Source organism: Solea senegalensis, linkage group LG2 (genome assembly GCF_019176455.1).
Source record: "Solea senegalensis isolate Sse05_10M linkage group LG2, IFAPA_SoseM_1, whole genome shotgun sequence".
NCBI lineage: Eukaryota > Metazoa > Chordata > Actinopteri > Pleuronectiformes > Soleidae > Solea > Solea senegalensis.
This window is the reverse complement of record NC_058022.1, coordinates 31,256,194-31,277,724: the sequence shown is the minus strand read 5'-3', so window position 1 is coordinate 31,277,724 and position 21,531 is coordinate 31,256,194. Positions and strand designations below refer to the sequence as shown.

Here is a 21,531-nt window from a genome sequence, read left to right as displayed (position 1 = left end):
AAACGAAAGGTTGGAAGTCACACGTGTGTGTGTGTTGGGGGAGGGGAGAAGAGGGGAGGGGGAGTAGACGTTGCTGGATAAGTGAGTTTCTCTTGGCAGCAGGCCCCAGAAGCGTCAGCGCTCATAGCCCTCCACTCTAAGCACATCCAAGCACTGTCCCGCCACATAATCTGCTCCCTCTAAAGATGAACCTGTCACCTGAAGCGGTGATGTACACCCCACACACACACACACACACACTGTGATCCTAATGAGCATGTTCCAGAAGAATCTTTACCTTGATTTTATTTTAAGGGAAAAAGAGGAAAATCTCACGGTTTTGGGGTGGGGGGGGGCTATACGAAGTCAAACACCCGTGACGGCCGGTTCATGTGGAGATCACCGAAGTACAGTGAGCACTGTCATTGTAGGATTACTGATCAAAGCACCTTCACTTAATAGACTGACTCATTGATCACAGGCCACAGGGGTCACCTCTATCTCTGCAGAGCTTTCTCTTGGATTAGATGAGAGGGAGAGGGATGTTTCTGATACAACACGGTGTTGTCATTATTATGTATTACGATGTGTTGAATATGGCTCCCTGCACGCAGGAGTCAGGACTAGAATATTCACACAGCCGATGGACGAGCTGTGTTGTGTACATTTTGTTGGAGAGAAGGTAAAAAACACAAATATCGCAACTGTTGGCTCAGGAAATTAAAATAAAATTTAAAAAAAGAGTTACAATGGAGGAGAAGTATGTAAGTGTGAGTGGGAGAGAAACTGAAGCCAGATGAATCTGCGTTTTAGTGAATGATGTGTGCGATGGGACCTAATCTGCTGTCTGCTCAGTACAGTGCACACTCTGTGCGCTGAATGTGAATGGGATGCTGGTGCAGAAAACTAAACTCTGCACCTCCTGCTGTTGTCTCCTGTTTCTCTTGTAGCGCGTGTGCAGCAGGCTGTTCCAGCTGTCTCATTGCCACCAGCGTGGCTATCCGGTCTCCAATCGTGGACGCCGGCAAAATCTCCACGAGTCTGACGGTGAGCTGCTTTTTTACGATTGGCTGATTATTATCCATTATATTTTAGTAGGGGATAGGCGAGATATATATATCGTTGTTCTACCAGATATGCAAATTGGCATCATGGTGTATTTAAATGACTTGGCAAAAACTGACGAAACGCACACACTGAAACTCCACACGTTCCCTGAATGCTGCAGCAGAAGCCCTCCCTGCTGCAGCAGTGAGCAGGATTCAGTGTCACAAGACCACTCGTGGGCCAATGTGATCACATGAACTCTCGCTACTCGCCAGCATCCTCCCTGCCACACAGGTCAGCCACATGTGGCGATGCCAATAGAGAGAAAACATGAAAACACAACTAAGTATTTGAATTGTTTTATTGTGTTTTTATTATTTTGATATTTAATATTTAATTTAATTTTTTTTTTTAAATGCTGAAGAAACTAAAATTTGTTTTCCTGAAACATTGTGTCCATTGATATAACCTATTATTTTTAGCCAACCAATTTTTTTTTTTACAAATTACAAAGCCTCAAGTCTGTGGAGGAGGGACAAAGCTCTCCATTATTTTAAATTTGTCTCGCAGTACCCATTTTAAATAGTGGTGGCTTCAACTTTTACATATAGCTCCTTTTTATACCCTTTGAAATACCATTTGGCAAAAAGATTGAACCTGAAACTGGGTTTTTATTTTAGAATCAAATCCTGCCTTTCTTTTAAATCAAAAAAGAGACTGGTTGCTGCCACTTTCATGTCTGTTCTGGAATACGGTGATGTTGTATACATGCAAGCCTCGTCTAAAAGCTTACATGCTCTTGACACTGTACACTGTATGAACGGGTTGGATGGTCCTCCTTATCAATACATGGACTCAGGCTAACTTAGGTTTTATTCCTTCTTACCTTTTGTCCTTCTTACATTAACCAAAATAATACTGGGACTTATAGTCTTCAGTCTGGGGATTTGTTCTTACTGTCTGTTCCAAAAGTCAAAACTGAACTGGGAAAGAAAGTGTTTAGGTTTGCTGCTCCCTCTGCCTGTAACATGTTACAGAAAACTTTCAAACAAAAGGAGTTGGTCTCATTGAACACTTTTAAAAGGAAAATAAATGACTTGGAGGCAGAAACATCTGGCTTTTTTTCTGTAGCTGACCCTGAAATGTTTGCAGTTTTGGATGATAAGTGATTTTGATGTTTGTGTCCCCCATGTGTTTGTGTGTGACTATGCTGCTGCCTGTCTTGGCCAGGACACTCTTGTAAAAGATGACAATCTGAGTAGCTAACTATGGTCCAATCAGTTTTATTTGAACATTAAAGGCAAAAAAAAGCATGAATAAATGAAACGAAAACAAATGAAACGTGAGGTTGTTATACCTCAAAGACTGTTGCATACATTAATAGTATATCAGTATACAGTATCTCTAAATACATCATCATCTCGTGTGACATCACGTAATTCTAATGGAAGAACACACACACACACACACACTGAAGTTATTTTTTTGTCGGCTGCACTTTTTCACAGGTTTTCCCGTCAAAGGGATAGACAGTGTGACAGGCCAGTCAATAGAAGTCAGCAGTGATTATGCAAGTTGCTTATGCCTAATGAGAAAGGTCAGCGCATTGCCAAGAGAGTGGGACACATGCCCAGTCTCACACTGAGATGTCCAGCACCAGGCTGCACAAAAACATATTCCTGTTTTCATGTGCGCCGCAGAGAGCAAAAATAATCCCACATTACGTTGTTGCTCTGCTGCAAACTACTAACAAACGCAGCCCAGTTTCAGTGTAAAAGGAGGCAGCTCCACAACATCATTAATATTATTGACATGAAGGGGGGGGGCGGGGGGCGTCCTGTCTGCTTTGCATTTCTGGGTCCATTTGCGTTTTTGGAGACACATTTGTCTTATGGCTGCAGACAAGTACTCAGGCATTCTCGTGTGTCTTCAGTTTCTTTTGGAATAGTAAAAGGCTCAAACCCTTCATATGTATATATATATATATACGAGTGTGTATGTATATATATATGTGTGTGTATATATGTATATGTGTGTATATATATGTACATATAAATACATACTATATGTATGAATCCTATATTCTGACATGGTATGTGCTGCATGCCATGTTATTATAAACATACTCATTGTGTTGTATCAACAGCTGCAAGTGCAAATTCTATTCTTGCTTCCAGATATCTTTTGTTACATTTTTACTGTTTATTTGTTATACTCACTCACTCACAAACATTGTGAGTAACATTTGCAGCGACAGACTCAAACTGCTGTCTCCCTGTACCAAACCCACCCGTCAGTGTCTGAAATCATTTGTTTATTTCTACACAAGTAACACAAGCTTCACAAATGAGGCAGCACTAGACTAGCAGCTCCTGTTTCCAAGTGAGCTAAAAACACCAATTTTCTCTATGGACTTTGGTGCAGGAGAGTGAGCGTCGCTTTGGTGAGGTAAGCTTAAGTACCTCCTACAATCACACTATTTATCCCTTTAAGCAAGTCATTGGCGGATGGTGTTCATTCAGAAACAAAAGGACACATCACGCACCGTATGTACTGTGTATAAAGCAGATATTAGTATAATGTTTTGATAGCACAATTCTCATTGGGCCAAACTATTTTGTGTCATACCCACCACCACCACCACCAACACCACCTCCCCCAACCCCTTATACCCATCTCATCCACCTCAGGCTAATCTAGCTGTGGTTGACAGAACAGCACCCTCTCTCTCTCGCCACACTTTCTCTCACTCATTGCTTTGATGTGTTGTGATTGTGTTGGTGTGGCAGTTGTGCACAGGCTGGGAGGCGATTGTGTGTGTGTGTGTGTGTGTGTGTGTGTGTGGGTTCGGAGTGGGGGGGGATGTACGTAGCAGAGAAAAGCGTTCTGCAGTAAAAATGTGCTCCCACTGAAGCGTAGAGAGACTGCAGCAGAGTGAACGAGCCTGTGCACCACCTGCAGTCGTTTGTGTGTGTGTGTGTGAGAGTGTGTGTGTGAGGGAAATAATCAGCCAGGACACAATGATTCAACACCCAGCTCCTCTCCTCTCCTTCCACCCTCCATCCTTTCTCTCTCTCCTCCCTCCTTTGCTGCCTTCGACCCAGTTCCTCACACATTCTACAATCATCTCACCCCGTGCCTGCCTCGTAGCAGCCACTGCACATCCATTTGTGTGTGCGCATGTGTTTTCACCAGTCGTCATTATTTAACACACTTTTCCCTCCTCTTCCAACTGACTGTCGTTGTTTCCCCCCCTCCCCTCACTCTCTCCGTCCGTTCTGTCACTCCCGCTCCACCTCTCCTGGCGATCACTACTTGATGCGCACTTTTTCCTCCGTGTCGTTTCCCCTTCTCTCCGGCAAACACCAGGGCTCAACTCTGAAAACATAAAACACAGAATGAATACACGCGATACGTCATTCACAATAGAAACCCCTTTTTTTTTGCCCCCACCCCCCTCGTGAACCGTTATGTTCCCAATCATTTCTCTCTCTCTCTCTCTCTCTCTCTCTCTCTCCCCTCACTCTTTTGCTACCCTCCTCCCACACTGGCTGAGTGAGTGCTGCAGCATCGGTGCATGTGTGTATGTGTGAGAGAGCAGCACACGGAGGGAAAGAGAGAGAGAGGAGTGTGTGAGTGTGAAGCACCGGGGATCCTGAGCCTGGAAGAGGGGATCTGTGTGATGGGGAGGGGGGGCTCTTCTCCCTGTGGATGTATGTGCAAGGAGTCAGGACAGCGTCTTTTGATTTTTCCTTTTTAAATTCTTCCTTCTTTGCAGACAATTGTACATGTGCATGTGTGTGTGCATTTGCGACTGAGATAACGAGTGCAGGCATGCCAGTGTGTTTATGTGTAACAGTGTCGTCGATCAGTGCCAGGCTCTTCGCATTATGCAGCCGACGGTGCTCGTCTCACTTTGAGGACTGACTCATCTCGACTGGACTGTGGAGACGATTTAAAAAGAAAGAAAAAAAGGGGGTAGATGGCAGGACAGGAGGACAGCTTTAGGCTCTTGATGCTCTAGTCTGGGTCCTCCTAGACCTTCCAAGGGTCTAGTCCGTTTCTGGGACACCAGTACCCTCACATCATAACCCCCATCCCCCCCCATCTCTTGTCCCCCCTTCCCACAAATTGGAATTGCAGACACACAGGCAGACAGCTAGCAAGACCACCAGACCTCATTAAAGGAGAATAAAACTGCACACTTTAAAGGAAGACCTTCAGTTCGGGATCTCGTCCCACTTTGGCATCGTTCTTTTTTCGGGCGGTGGGGGTTTGGGGCAGGTGGGGTTTTCAGGATCCTAACCCGAGCCAAAAAGGGGCTGGGGGAGATAAGAGGCTGGCAGACGAGACGGGACAGACGCAGGCATGGCTCGCCTCAACTGGTGCCTGGCTGCCGTCATCAGCTGGGGCAAGTTCCTCTTCGCCTGCTTCTTCCCGCTGCGGGGGGCCAAACGAGACAAGGTAAGACTTTCACAGAGGGAGGGAGGGGGAGGGGGGGTGCTGGGAACGAGGGGGAGGGAATCAAAGGACTTAGAGGATGTGCTTCAGCCTGTGCAGGTGACTGTCTTTTGCAATAGAAAATACATAGAGCATTATTGTCCTGCATGAAATATACATCAGGATGGGCCTCAGCTCAGTCATACCACTCAGCAGTGACATGGCGTCACCTCAACTACCAAATGACGTAGCAGCAAAAACGACATGGACCACAGGCTCTGGAAGGCTGGTTGGTGTCCCTTGTAGTTGCTGCTTCAAGGTCAGTGTTACATCTCCAAGTGGTCTCCAGGCAGCAGCTGCTCCACATAAACATGGTGGTGGAGCCATGGAGATCGGATTTTGTTCTTGTTTTTTTTTTTGGTTTGTTTTGCTCCCACGAGCACCTGGAGGACAATCTGAGTTTCTCCACATACTTCAGGTCACCTTGCTTTCACAACTGCAGAAATGTGATGCACCATTGTTTGGGAGATTTTTTTTTTCTCCTGCTGTACACCCACTCATTTCCCATGCCATGCTGTATTTTCTCATTTTTGATGGGGTTGAGTGAGAAAGAAAGGCCAACTTCAGTGAATGTTATCAGCCAAATGCACACCTTTGTGTCTTTGTCCGTGTCTGCAGGAGCCAGCGTTATTAACAAAACCTGCAACCGCAATCTTTGCTTTATGCCCCAAAAAAGATAATCATTCATGTGGAACAACTCTAGCTTGTCCTAATGGCACTGTTTCCTGTGACACACTCCAACATGCGCACTTACACATGTGCAAGGACCAGGAACAGAGCCCTAGGTGATCTTCTGATGAATGGTTATATGGTGGGATGCTTTTTGGAGGCTGTTTTTTTTTTCCTTCGCTTTCATCTTTTTTTTTTTTTTGTCTTAGAGCATAGCAGTGGACCAGGGTTTGGAAAAGCAATCATTGTAATGCTCTGCATCCTCAGCAGTTTCTTAGGGAAAAAAATGTCCCATCAATCGAAATGTTGTCGTCGCTGAGTAAAAACATCCCTTATTCAAACGCCTTCATATCCTCAACGTGGGGTAATTTCACCACTTCATAAGTGGAACTTCAGTGTTGCAGTGCTGTAACTCCCTCAACTGTTCAAGCAGCAGCAGCAGCAGCAGCAGCAGTGGCGGCGGCGGTGTCATAAAATCCAGCGATGGCGGGATTGTGCGTGCGGCGACACCAAAGCGCACGGCACTGCTGCAGGCTTCGGCCCATTTTCTTCGAGCCCCAACTCCCCCCCACCAGCACCAGCGCTCCCCACCACCCACCCCTACTGCCGCAGCTCCTTATCTCCACAACCATGCTCAATCCCACCACACACTCCCCCTCTGTCGCACTCTCTTCTGATTGTGTGTGTGTAAATGCGTGCAGAGCTTGTTAGTGCATTTGCACACACACACACACTACGTGTATATCTCCTTGACCCAACACAACAAATCCCCAGCCCATTATGTTCATTCACTCACTGCTTTGGCTCAGGCGGCGCTTTCGCTTTCGGCACTCCATCTATTTTTCTTCAATCAAGAAAGAGGATTTCCTTTTGTTTGAAAATTTCACACCATCAAGAGGTCGCAAAATGAAAGCTTTAGCACCGTTTTTTGTTTTTTTTTAAAGCCGACCCTTATGCGGGAGAGAGGGGGACGGAGAGAGTCGGCGGCAGTGCAGCCTCGTCTTCATGCCTTTACCTGTATTTAAAAATTGAGCTCCAATAATATACCTTTAGACTACATTCGGACTGTTCCTTTTACATAGGAAGGTAAATAAATGTAATCACTGCACTGATCAATTTTGATCAGTACATCTTGATTTCATTTTCTTTATTTATAATCTCTCCATAAAAGTTTTTATTCTTTTTCTTGTAAATTAAGAGAGAAAATAGCAGTCAATCCATCTTGGATACCTTTTTATTAGTTTTCTTTCTGCTGATGACTGTGAAATATTACTGTCAGGGGGGCGATGTAAAATTGTGGCCATTACACGGGGACGGCAGACCGGATTCGAACCCTCCCATTGTATGTTTTGTTCTTATACAGTTCGAACCTGTTTGATTCGTTTTTGCCTGTCAGCTAAAAGCAGAGATTTAAAAGTAAAAGTGTGTCTGCTCCGTGCAGCAGCAACCACAAATTTTCTTAACCTGAGGCAAGAATATAGTACAGGGCTGGAGGGAGATGGAGCGGGTGACGTCGAAGCTCAAATGCGTTACTGGACAGGTAGCGCTACCGGCCAAAGAGACTGTCCGTGAAACTGTGAATTCACTGTTGTTATCAGTAAAGCCAGTATTTCAATTTAACATGTTTCCCTAATGTGTGGGTTTCCTCCCACAGTCCAAAAACATGCATATTAGGGGATTAGGTAAATTGGACACTCTGTAAAAGGTGTGAGTGCACCTATGTCAACTGAGATTGGCACCCCACGTGACCCTCATGTGGAAGATAATACATTACATTACATTTCTTTACTTCTTTACTGCTAAGTAACCTGTAGAATTTCCACCTTTGCAGCCAGATTTTTAAATGCTAGCTCTGCAGCTTCCATCTCACTTGACTGGATCTGCGTCTTTTAAAGTCACTTTTTACAGTGCACACGACGGCGGTTCAGGCTGTTGCTGCACTGTTGCTCCAGCCCGCAGTGCCAGAGTTGCGGCCACGTGACCGACCGCGAGGTGAAAGTGGAGAGGTAAGGCTCTCCGAGCACCACTGCTGTGAGGTGTTCAGTTTCCATGGCAACGGCGCTCACACGGCAGTCCCCACATGACGGGGCCGGGTTACTACAGGAGATGTGCTAGGATTGTGGCTTGTTGATGATGTGTGTGTGTGTGTGTTTGACTGTGAATGGGGTGGTGCTTTCATAAGAGATGCGGAGAGAGAGAGGGAGGATGTGCGATGATGATGATGATGATGGTGGTGTTGGTGCGTTTTCTCCATGTGTGTTACTATGGTGACACTATTGTGGTACTACAGAGGGGTAGCCTCCTCTCCTCGTCTCCCATCCTCACCTCTTCTGCATTTTCTTTTGGTTATCAGCCTCTCCCCTTTCATTCATTGGATCCATTCGTCCCCTTCCATCTTCACTTCTCATGTTTCCTCTCCTTTCCCTGTGCACTATTTAATTTTTGTATCATCTCTCATCCTCACAATTTATTTTCCTTACTCTTTCTTCTGTTTTCTGTTCATTGAATCCTTTTTCCTTCTTGCCTCTCCATTTCTCATTTCCTTTCCCTTTCATATCCTCCCTCCTCACCTTGCATCTTTCCTCCTTTTCCCCCCAATTCCCTAGTTTTGTCTCATTTCCTTGTACCTTCTCCCCTCTCTTCTTGTCTCCTCATTTGTTTTCTTTCAATGTTTCCTTCTCCATATCTTTTGTTTTGTGTGGCTTATTTCCTCCTGCCTCCTTCTCCTCACCCTTTGTTTCCTCTCCTCCATGGTGTTTGGTGTTTACTTGCCTGCCTATTCATTTAACTAATGTCTCCTGGGGCAGTAAATTCACATCAGGCAGCCGTGCAGACAGCCAAAAGAGAAGAGGCTGATGGGAAACCTGTCCACTGAATGGCTCCTTATTCGCTCCCTCCAGATTGCCTCTCCAGCATATACATGAAAACCTCATTTATCGCACATTGTGTTTATCACAAGCTCAACAATAAGTTTACCTCTCCAAGGTGAGAAATGTTTGCCCGCGAGCGGCGTGTGCAGGTTTCCACGCTCAGAGAATCTTCTGAAGCAGACTTGGGCTCTGACTGGCCTTGCCACGTTCAGGATGATAGATGCTTTGTTATTCTAGCATTAAAGCTTTAATGTGATGTGTTCTCCAGTGACAGAGGAGGGGACTGCAGAGCTGATGTGGAACGCTTATCTTTCAACTTCTTTCTCTTCTCTTCTCGACCAATGTAGGTTTTTCTATGCCCGATGCTAATTTGAATTTTTAGAAATCAGGGCACCCAATGGCCGATACATGATGCCAATGTGTTTTGGCCTATGTTTGACTTATTTTTCTTTTAAAAAGTAGAACTGTTCAACAGTGACAGTCAAATGGTTCAATAATAACAAATGACGCATGCAGTTCAAGTTGTAATTTTTCCATAACACCTATGGTCCGGCTCTCCGATCTGCACATCTGCTTCATAAATATCCTGGTTAACCTAAATATTAACCTACATAATATCATCAAAAACTTTAGGGTGAAAAACATAGGTTTTAATGATTTAGCTGTATCTAAGAACAGAAATTTGATAACTTGCATCACTAAGTAAATAATCAGTAGGGCTGCTTTTTATTTTCTTGATTAATCGATTAGTCTTTTTTTGTCCACAAACCAAAGATAACTTATTTGAATTATTTAAAAAGCACTTAAAGAGACCAATTCACAGATTAATCAAAGTAGCTTGCGATTCATTTGGTCATCAATTAGTTGTTGCATCCCTAATAATCAGCTGATACCAAGACTGTCTTCTAAGGAAACTTGACTTACTGTATTATTAAAATAGGCGCCCCTAGTGGTAGTTATGTGTCAGTTGGAGGACAGGTTGCCGATACCGCATATTTACAAAAAAATTGTAAAAATCGTCCGGAATATTCTCCCCTCTCTTCTCACTGCGTCTTATATAATGCCCAAAATATTCGGGCATCATACTAGCTGTGGGTCAAATATCGCTACTTTGTGTATTTGCCAGTTTATATGTGTGCATATTAAATTTCCACCAAGCTGTTAAGTAACTACAGCAGCTTGCTAACACCATTAGTCTGAGCTGTAATGGAGAGTTTTAGTTTCCCGTGATGGTCTGAATCCCCCTTTTCTATGAGTGCAATTCTGTAGGAGGTGGAGTGAATGTGTGAGCGCATGTGTGTGTGTCCTTGTGGCTGCCTGCTTGTGTGTTTTCACTGAGCTCCAGCATGTTGCATTGGGAATAAGGGAGTAAGAACCTGACCTCACTGTGCAAAAATGTTGTACTGAGAAAATATACCACTCCCAATAGCAGCCCCGAAATCAATGCTTTTTTTTGTTTTTTTGCAGGTTGTGAAGTAACACTTAAATGGGTGTTCTAGCATTTAGAAATAAATGGATAAATAAAACACAATCTGCATGCTTATGCAGAAATGTATAACATTGCCCAACATCTGCAGTGAGTGTTTAAAGGGTTGGTTAGAGGCCACTAGAGGCTGCTAGCAACCCAGTTTAGACCAGCTGGCAGCAGGAAAGGACTGGCTGTCATGTATCAAACACCAGGCACCAAATCCATTTAAAAACCAGTCCACTTCAGTTAACATGGCTGCTGCCGCTGCTGCTGCGGCTGCTGCTGCTGCTGCTGTACTTCCAGCAACATTTCCCCCAATGTGTGCATACTCTGCTCTTTGCTGACATTATGTTAATAGAGTATATATACACACACACACACACACTCACAGAGATTATGTGTCAGGTTAGCCTATGGATCGAGGCAACAGTTCCAGTGGAAATGATGGAGTGCAGCAGGGATCAATAGAGGGTGTTTTCTCAAAATGAATTGGCTCTTAGCCCTTTATGGATCTGACTGTAGAGTGATGTAATGTGTCCGCACTGCTGATATAATGTTGATTCAGTGCTGTGCATTATATAGGTGTACACATGCATATAGCAGTCTGTCACGCATGTGCTTAGAAAATGCGCATTGGTGTATGTTTACTGTATGCACACATACACGCGACACGGACTTATGAAAGACACACACATTATGCAGGGAGGAAGTATTTCAACCCCCTTTCAACTCAATCTTTTTATACTAGGACCTACTTATTTCAGATGGCAAACTTTAGTGACCCAGTTCACACTGTAAACCATGACAAGAGTTTGTGCACACTCTCAAGGTTTCCCAATGCTTTCTCTGCTATTTTAAATTGGTAAACCCAGACTTTTAGAAAAAACATGATTTGAGTTATGCACAGTTTTCGGAACGCTACTGGTGCTAGTTATTTGTGTCATCAACTTGCACCTGCTTATCCCTCTTCGGTCCCGACTCGGACTTTTGCCCCAACTTCTGCCTGTCGTGATCAAACTCCCAATATTTCATTAAAACACATAAGTTGCGTCTTTCCTTTTGCCAGTTTGTGATGCATTTTAAACGAAACCTGGCTATTGCGATTCATTTCAGATCACTTACGCGACTTTGAGTATATGCTTTAAAAAAGTTGGTTTAGCAACAGTGGGTTTTTTTCTACGTCTTCACCAACTCGCAGCAGTCTCAGCAGCGAGGCCCAGACACTACTCTCGCCAGCCTCTTCACCCAGCTCTCCCACAGGGGCACTGAGTTGTTCCCAGGCCTGCCGAGAGATGCAGTCTCTCCAGCATGTCCTGGGTCTGCCCCAGGGCCTCCTTCCAGTCGGGCATGCCTGAAAAAACACCTCCCCAGGGAGACGTCCAGGAGGCATCCTGGCTATATGCCCAAACCACCTCAACTGGCTCTTCTCAATGCGTAGGAGCAGCGTCTGGACTACAAGCCTCTCTCCGATTTCCAGGCTCTCTTAGGGTGAGCCCCAACACCTTGTGGAGGAAACTACTTTGGGCTGCTTGTATCTCGTTCTTTCTGACACTACTCAGTTTGTGACCATAGTTGTTATGTTGGTTTGGAACGTAGATAGCCTTTCTGCATGGAATTTGGATGTTCTTCCTGTGTGCATGTGGGTTTTCTCTGGTTTCCTGCCACACTCCAAAAACATGCACAGGTTATTTGAACACCCTAAATTAACAGTAGGTGTGAATGTCAGAGTGAATGGTTGGTTGTCTATGTATGATGGCCCTGTGATGGACTGGCGACCTGTCCAGGGTGTACCCCGCCTTTCGTCCTGTGTCAGCTGGAAGGTTAGCTAAAAATGTGGGCATTTGAGGTGGACGACAGATGCTACACAGTTGAATCATGGGTAGTTCTGAATCGAGGTTACTCATAAGATAAAGTGAAGATAACCTGTCCTTTTTGGCATCCATTCAACCTGTTGTGTTTCTTTTTTAACTATAAGGGGAGTCACATTGAATTGTTGAAGTACTGTGAATGTTTTAGGTGAGCTCCAGAGAGACTGAACGATTCTCAGGAGAATTTTTGAACATGCTCACTGATTGTTACACATCATTTAATCTTTGATTTGTGCTTACTGTTCATTTCCAATGGGACTTTTTTGCTTAAACAGCCAGAGCTTGACATTCTGGACCAACATTTTTAGTTTTATGGCAAAGTTCTAGCAGAAGGGGAAGAAGTAACACAGTAAATATAAGAAGTGACTGCTTTGATCCTCAGTCGCAGACGGCACAGATAGATCTGCACAAAAGAAAAGTGGAATAATTATTATCTGCCTCTCAGAAGAGGTCATGTCACTGCTTTCACTCCAGAAACACTAACACCTTTGAGTGTTCGCGTGAGTCCACATGTGCAGCAATGATACTGCACATCTGCTACATCCTTGAGTCATCCCAACAACAAGTACCTGTTAGTCAGCCGCTGAGGCCTGTGGACGGGACTGAGGAAGGGGTTGGCGATGAAAAATTGAACATTTTCCTTTGACATGAGCAAGCATGCTTGCATAGGAGAGGTGGAGGGAAGGAGAGGTGAGGTATGCGTTGCGCTGAAGCCAAAGGGGTGGAGGGTGGTCAATGAATGGAGCGTGTGAGAGGGGTAAAGAGAGCGAGGGGAAAGGAGGGACTAACGAGGATCATTTGAGGAGAGGGGAGGAATTGGAGGGGAGAAAAATAAAGGCCAAGATTCACCTCCCCCTCCCTTTCACTACATGGAATAAAGTTACCACACTTCCAGAGTAAGGCAGAAGTGAGTGAGCTAACAAAAGGGAGAGTGACAGAGCAGGAGAGAAAGACACAGAGCTAAAGGGAGAGAGAGAGAGAGGGAGAACTCACATGAGGGACTGAGGCCATCAAAGAAAAAAAAAAAAGCAAGAGCAGTGTTGTCTTCTCCACCCTCAGTGCACCTCGCATGTTTGGCATGGATCCGTGTCACAAAACCCTGCGTGGAAGAATCACCGGGAATAGCTGGGAATATTGTGGATTTCTGCCGTGAACTCAACCCAGGGAGGCTTCGGGTGGCAAAGTCCATTGACTTTGATCATTTTAAAAGATGCCCTCTGATGTGTCTCTGTCTCTGCCCTCCGCTCTGGCAGGGAGGGTCAGGACGTGGGTTTGTCTCTCCTGCATGTTTTGGGTAAGAAATGATGGATGTCCACACGCGTGAATATGGGTCAATCATCTGCAAACGGTCGGAGATTTTCTTTTACGTCTGCTCATAGGTTTAAATGCTCCATGATACCTGTATGTGAGAGGTCATGTTTATATGTGTAGTTCAAGGTCAAAGGTTATTTATTTAATAAGTAGCACAATGGCTCAGGTTGTATTTATTTGTCTGTAGGATTTAATGATTATTATTTTTTTATTACTGTGTGTCCACGAACGTCCTTGGTCACTAAGTGTCGAATGCACTTGGTCCTTTCTCCTTCATCCCTCTGTAGCTGCGAGAGCATGATGGACAAATCTCCTGTAGTTGGCTGTGGTCGGTGATCCGTGCAAGACTAATCTAGTTGACTGCTCTGTGGACAACTCACATCGGCGCATTCTTGCATCGGGGTCCGTGTGGCCTCGGCACTGGAGCTATTTCTGGTTTCTCCTGTATAATTTAATCTGCTGCTGCTGCTTGCTTCTCCTATCTGGGACCGAATGAGTGTATCAGGAACCTGGGGTGGGGGGTTTCTTAGCATCATTTTGGTCCGGAAAAGGAAAGAAAAGTTGTGGTGGACTTGGAAAAATTATTCATATGAGAGAACATCTGTTTACATGTTGGCTTCAGCCACGTGATCATATGCTAATATGAATAACGGGGCCTTTTATGTTAGGGTATCGCGACACATGAATTGGGGTTTACGGTCTGAACTGCGCTGTAGCACCATCTGTGGATTTATCGTATTTTTGTGGTTAAATGTATACGCAGCATTTCATGATTGTACCCAAGTGTTAAATGAAGCATCTGCCCTACTTTTCTCCAGCTTGCAGTGGAGGAGAGGAGGAGAGAGCCATTTAGATACAAGGGGAAAGAGGGGAGGATGGGAGGAAAAGCTCCCACGCAGTTTATATGCAAATTAAGGCACTGAGTTGTCGGCATGCGAGGATCCCGAATCCAACATGATCACCCTTCAGAGTACAATGACAGAGATATGGACGCTGAGGAGGAAAGACGGGCAAAGAGTGACGAGTGCCAGCGAGGTGTGACATCAGCAGAGAAGGGCGGAAGAGCAGGGAGCATAAGCTGAGTGACGTGCAAGGAGCCAGGGTCGAGGAACGCTCCTCACATACACACTATTAATAATTTACCAGAGCTACACACAGAGAGAGAATCTTCAAGTTGACATGCAGACAGAAACAGCCACAGATGCAGATTAGTGCCTACATGGCTGGCCAAATACTTCCGTGAGCTCATTACTGCTCCACATTATGCGGAGCATCTCCGCCATGATTAACAACAGCACCCGCCAATGTGACTTTTAACACATTCACTAAACAGAATTTGCCGCAAATGTTTACAGTCAGGTTGCTCCGTTAAGCTCCGGGATTATGTTCTCCAGTGTCAAGACGAAATCCTCAGATGTTTTTCATCCCCAAGCCTTTCTCCGTTTCATCTTTTCTGTCGCTCTTTACTGTAAAACGTGAGGCAGGCGTGACATACTGCGAGTGAGAGGCTCAGGGTATATTTTGTTTTTGTTTTTAGAATTTCTGTTGATATGAAACAGGTTATTGAATAAATATTGTCATTTTGGAACATAAATGCACTACATACATGTTGACAAGGAGACATTTTTGCATTGAACTAACATGACATACATTTGGACTCTTATCTTTTGTTTTAGGGTATATTAGCTGTTTATTGTCAGAGTTATTGCAGGCTTTGCATTTGTTTTGTTTTTTTAAATCTTGCTTCCCTCTGAATTTAATTGATTTTAAGTGTTACACTACTGATTTAAGAAATGTTGACCTGTCATGGGGAGCAGCCCTGAAAGAAATTTTAAAAGCAACATTAACTTCTTGTATCTCTGAGATAACCCTGGTGACACCACCAGCTGTTACTTGGTACTTGGTCTTGAAGATGGCATATTTTTAATGGCAGGGTTGTGCACACAGATGTGCACCAGTCAGAGTGTGGTGCAACTTGACAGCATGGATACAATTTATTTCACATTTCAGTGGGGGGTCATTTGCATTTAAAAACTGTATGTACTTACACATGTTCACCATTTTATTAGGTACACAGGACACAGTAAGTGTGGCAGTTGTGGCACATGGCGTGTTCTTCTGCTGCTGCAGCTTTTGCTTCACAGTTGTGATGGTTTTCATACTTGTAACAAGTTGTAACCTTTCTATCATTTCAAACCAGTCTTGCCATTGTCCCCTGATTGTTTTGGACCATTCTCTTGAGATGGTTACACATGAAAATCCCAGTTTCTAAAACTCTCAGACCAACCCAACTATGCCATGTTCAAAGTTGTTGCCGCCATGTAATTGGCTGATGAGGTATTTACATTAACAAGGAGTTGCAAAGGTGTCATGAATAAAGTGTAGCAAGTGTCACGTTAAAACTGACAGTTGTTTGCCTTGAATAATATCCATTATCACACAGTTTAAAGATAGTATCATTTAATGTTCTGATACAATAATGTGAAAAGAACATGCCCTGACATTGAAACAGCTCAAAATACAACTCCTGTTTTATGAGTGCAGCTTAAAGACTGTAAGCTAGGATGTATGGTAGATCCATCATGTCTTCAGGTGTCGAACAGAGTCCCATATTGACTGACCAGAATCCCCCGAGAGCTCTGAAAATCAATCGCACTTTGATTGGACATTATGCCTCTGTGTGTGTCACCTCTCTCTCTCTCTCTCTCCTCTCTATACGTGTAGGTGTGTGCGGCATATGAAGAAATTTCCCTCTGCTAATAAGAGCACATCTTCTAGCCGTGCCCAGTGATTAGATTCCATTGAGTTAGGCGATCCATCGGAGTAATTAATCCTGGGGTGTGCACTTGTGTTATGGCATTTTCATCGTCCAGTGCCGTGAGGAAGGTTTATTGGCAGAAATATTATGTGCTATCCATAAGTATGTATGTATGTATATAATCGCTGTGTCATAAAATGTGTTTGGTTTTTGGCGAAGCCTTAGAATAAGCCGTATACTACTACATACTTAAGGTCAGGGCCTTTTTTTTTACATCTTGCCCCACCGTGTTTTTACAACAGACACGGTGGGGGCAGAAGCATACGATAGAGTGATATTCCAAAATAATGCAAACAAATCTGGAAAGATAAAGTCTGCAATTAAGTTATCCATCCATTTTCTACTGCTTTGTCCTCCACATGAGGGTCGTGGGGGGGTGCAAACAACCATACACTCACACCTATGGTCAATTTAGAGTGTCCAATTAACCTAATCCCCAAATCTCCATGTTTTTGGACTGTGGGAGGAAACCGGAGAACCCGTCGAAAGCCCACACACACACACGGGAAGAACATGCAAACTCTATGCAGAAAGTCCGGAAATTTAGTTATGATCATACTATTTGTTTGGTTTTACAATAATAATTAGATTTTAAAAAGCAATACATCATTGACCTTGATATTATTACATATCATCATTCATGTTTTTATTGTTCTTTAATATGTAGGGTATCAAACAAGTTAAGTTTATTTCTGTAACTTCACAGTATAACCCTTCTTGCATAGTTCTGTTTTTATTTTATTATTTTTGGGGTATTTTATTGTGCCAAATAAATGAAAACAAATCAAAAAAACAGAGCACATGAGGACAAAAAACAAGGTGATATTGTGGTTGCAATGATGATGTCCACTTACAAGTGACATGAAACTGCACTCAGGCCTCGTTTTGGCTTACAGCCTCCTTTGGGACCTCACGTCCTCTTCCATTGGCACACAGGCCGTCTTTCTACAGCCACAGCTCCCTCTCACTGCAGCGTCCACCATGCTCTCCCCTTTTTCTAACCAGTGCACTTTATGTCACCGTGTGTGCATGCAAAGCACGTGTTACTGTATCTGTGAGAATCAGAGCGTCCTCCGAGAGTGGACAGCCATCGCTCGAGCAAAGCCATGTATCTGTGACCTGGTGATTTATAAGTGATGTGACCGAGCGCCTCCCTCCAGACCCCCCAGGCCACCACCAGTGTGACCCAGCTTTAGAGCACTTCCCCTGGGCACTGTGCACTACTCCGCCCACATAGTCTGGATCTCAGCTCTCAAAGTTTCGCCGATGCATGTAGTCCAACTCAAACCACCTTCCAGATCTTTACACTTGAATGGATCAGTGGTTATCCAGGCTGTAGAGTTTCAGCTCAGAGGAGGAAAAAAAATATATAGGTCTGTCCACCGTTACTCACTTTTAGGCATTTGCAGTTTGTGTGTTTGAAAATACATAAATTCTTGTTCAGATACACTTGCTGTTCATTTACCCCAAAATGGAGATACTTAAAAGCTTTGCTGACTGTGCCAAAGGGAATTACTCAAGTTCATATGTCAAGCAATACTATCAGACCTGACCGAAGGAGTGTTTGTGTGTATACAGCTGCAGCAGAGGGGCCAGTGGAGACACTAAGTTGTTTATCTCATCAAACTGTTAAACAATTTGGTTTGTTTTTGAGTAGTAGAATTAATTTCTGAAACCTTTTGTTGACATTTGTTTGCGTTTTCATGAGTTATAGTCAGCCGTCTTGCTTTACTTGCGCAGTGTTGTTGTTGCCTCTGACTGTCTGGACATAAAACAAAACACTTCCTGTGTGCAGTACTGGATTTTCGCCAGGCGGCATGAGCCGTGAATTTAATATAGTTATTGCACTTCATATTTGTTTTTATGATGTAGCTCGCCTGAGATCACCGTCCCCAAGTGGGATGATGATGAAGTTTGATGGGTGGTGATATATTGAACTGCTCACTGCAGGGACATCAGAGAAGGTAACAAGTTCCGCGTCAACACAAAGACGTGTCACTGCGGCACACACCTGCTCACAACGGTCTACATCTCATAGCTGCTTCTCTGTTGTGAATATGTGTCACCGTTTGAGAGCTAATTAGCAAAATGTGACACGCTCAAAGTTCATTAGCGGCTGACTAATGATCATATGAGCAGCCTAGACTTCATGATCACAGCCCATCGATCTTTACGTCTGCAGCTGGTATTGATAGTATCACACGACACTGTGACAGCTGTAGTCCCCGTGCGGACGCTCACAAACATACGTGTTTACAGCTTAATTTGATGCATTCACATGGCCACACACGACAAAATGAGGCAGTTACTGTACACACACACACACACACACACACACATATACACAGTGTTTCTCCGTTTGCATCAGCAAACTGAAGGAATCCACTACAATCTGGCAACTGGCCCACAGTGTCAGACCTCAGGGATCAGCTGCACACAGATCTGTAAATAAAACATCCTGCACTCAGACGTATGTTCTTGTACGGCGATCCACGCTCCCATGATGTACAGATGTAGAAACGAAATGTGCGGTTTGGTTTCTTGGTTTGCGTCGCGCTTTATGTTTGTAGTCTTAAAGCTGTGGCTTGAGTTGAAATCAATGAGCGTATTTACGGTCGAGCGATCAGCCCGCTCGACATGATTGACTGTGATTGTGGGTACTTCTGTTCTGCCAATCACCGATGTGCCCGTAATCACAGTGGAGGAAACTCCTCGGGGGTTGAAATCAGAATAACGACCTATATTCCTCTAACACTGTAGAAAAGGGTCACGGGACAGTTTCCTGTAATGCCGAACAGGTTGGTAAATAAATATAGAGTAAAGATTACTCGTAAATATAAACTTGTCAGAGTATTCTGTTGTTCACAAGTAAACAAGTACAATCTGACAACTGAAATCTAATGCAAAAAAACTTCAATATTACAATATATATCTAAAAGAAACCATACAGCCTGAGACGATTTGGTGCCGAAGTGGAAAATAACAAATTACATTTACATGTGTTATGCAGTTCTCTGTGTAAATGAGACATTATACCCCTCTAAAATGTTTTAGATGTGTGACTTATTTTGTTGTTGCTCTTTAATATGTAATTAAAACAAATAGTGTTGCTAGTCTTTCACTGTAGCAGTACTTGTCCAGACTGCATCCTGGAAGCAATCACGTTCATGAGAAGCTAAAATCATGATTGTGATAAAAACAAACACACACAAAAAAATACCTCGACTGTGAACATCTGTTAAAGATGCAGGTTTATTTTTAGCTGTAGAATCCACTTCTGAATGTTTTAATGGGAGCTTCTGCTGTATGAAGCTGTCTCACTCGCTGTGTGCTTCCTCCGCCTCGCATGCAAAAACTGCTTTATCAGCATTGTGTGAACTTATTACATATATATATTATATGAAGTTAAGCATTACAGGTTTAACATTTATACTCCTTTTTTTGCACGAAACAGAAGAGAGTGCCCTCCTGCTGCTAAAAAAGTAACTTATTACTTGGTATACATGTTTGGTACATACATACCAAAGTCACAGCCAGGTGTTCAGATGTGGACGAAAATCGTTTGTGTCTGCCGCACAGGAAGGGAGATAGGATGTGAACAAAAAGGTGCGATTACAGTGCATTATGGGAAATGTAGGATTCAGACATTGGTCAGTCTTGGTTTGACATTAACTAGGGGCCAACATTTCAAGGAGTGTCCACTTCTGCTTCTCTGAGTCACCGCTTGTGTCCTTTTCAAATTCAAATTTGAATTTTTTTAAGCCCCATTCCCCCTTTAGATCAAGTGTAAGTCTGTCAGCGTGCCATAGAAACACAAAGGCGCATAAATATGGTGAATATCACATCCTGGACCGCATTTCCTTCTCTTTTTTTTGTGTGCGTTTCTCAATCTCATTTTCTCTCAGTGTGTGTCTCACAAAGGCGGTCATTGTTCCTGACAGAATTTCAATTTGGTGGAAATTGAAAGCAGGTGTGGCTTGGCGTTTTCGGCGGGTGGAGGGGGGGCGGATGGTTGAGAGCGGGGGCAGTGGCTGCAGGACTTTTCTGTTTTTTCCCCCTCGTTTGTTACTTTCTTTCTCACATCATCCAGTGTTTAGGTCAGCGCTCGTCCATCTTTTCTTCCCCCCTGTGTGACTCATGCGCTCTCTTTGTTCATCACCTCCCCTAACCTCCTCATTAGCCAGCTGTAATCACCCACTCACTTTCTTTAAAGAGGGAGGCATTTACAGGTGAATGAATACATGTTTATTTATATTCATTTGCTGCTAAATGTTTTTAGGAAAGAAAACAACACTCACAAAAGAGAACGTAGTTCATAGAGCATGTGATCCCTCCACTAAGTTTGATACAGACCTTTAATCCCCAAAGGTCTGCCTTTACTGCTCTGTGGTTCCTTTTCGACAGTTATTGCACATTATGGGACAGAACGATAAATGCTCTGCAGGGACTGTGTCAAATTACATCATTATGCAAAGCGATACTGTACATCTTTACTCAAACATGGCCCTCTCCTCTGTGTTTATAAACCATTCTTTCCAGTCCATGCAGAAAGACTCTCCTCTGACTAAATGGAACCACATGTGGAGTTAAAACATTAGAGCAGGCATGTTGGACATGCATATTGGGATGAAGCCGGGGGTTTGTGTTCATATGAGATTGTGAGACGGTGGATTTTGAACCTCTGGGTCCTAAATATGCACATGGAGGTTACTACAGGTTAATGTGTTGTTCTGGATTGGATAATCTGCAAATTGAAGACCATGGTGTATTTTAATTGAAATTTCATCTTTGGATAATATCCAAGCCAATTTTACAACAACAGAACACCATTATTTAATTAAAAGCTTATGTTAAATATCAAATTGCAAATCAAATTTGTCCTATACACTCTCAAGCTATTAAGTACTGTTAACAGAACAGACCACTGGCTAAATAGAATTTAAAAACAACAGCAAATGGCCAGAATAATAAATGTGGGCTGCATTTTTGGCCGAAAAATGT

General features: G+C 43.7%; 1 protein-coding gene across 9 annotated transcripts in view; it reads left to right on the top strand.

Moving 5' to 3' along the window:
• Positions 1–940: 940 nt before the first annotated feature.
• Positions 941–21,531, top strand: part of tns1a (tensin 1a) — a 93,870-nt gene continuing 73,279 nt past the window's right edge. For 8 of the 9 annotated variants that reach the window (XM_044014669.1, XM_044014643.1, XM_044014616.1 and 5 more), the window contains exon 1: positions 5,351–5,490. In XM_044014669.1, coding sequence (XP_043870604.1) covers positions 5,395–5,490 — 96 coding nt within the window. In that variant the 5' untranslated portion in view covers positions 5,351–5,394. Of the gene's footprint in view, positions 1,027–5,350; positions 5,491–21,531 lie in introns of those variants that run through there. The other variant, XM_044014691.1, reaches the window with a different exon arrangement.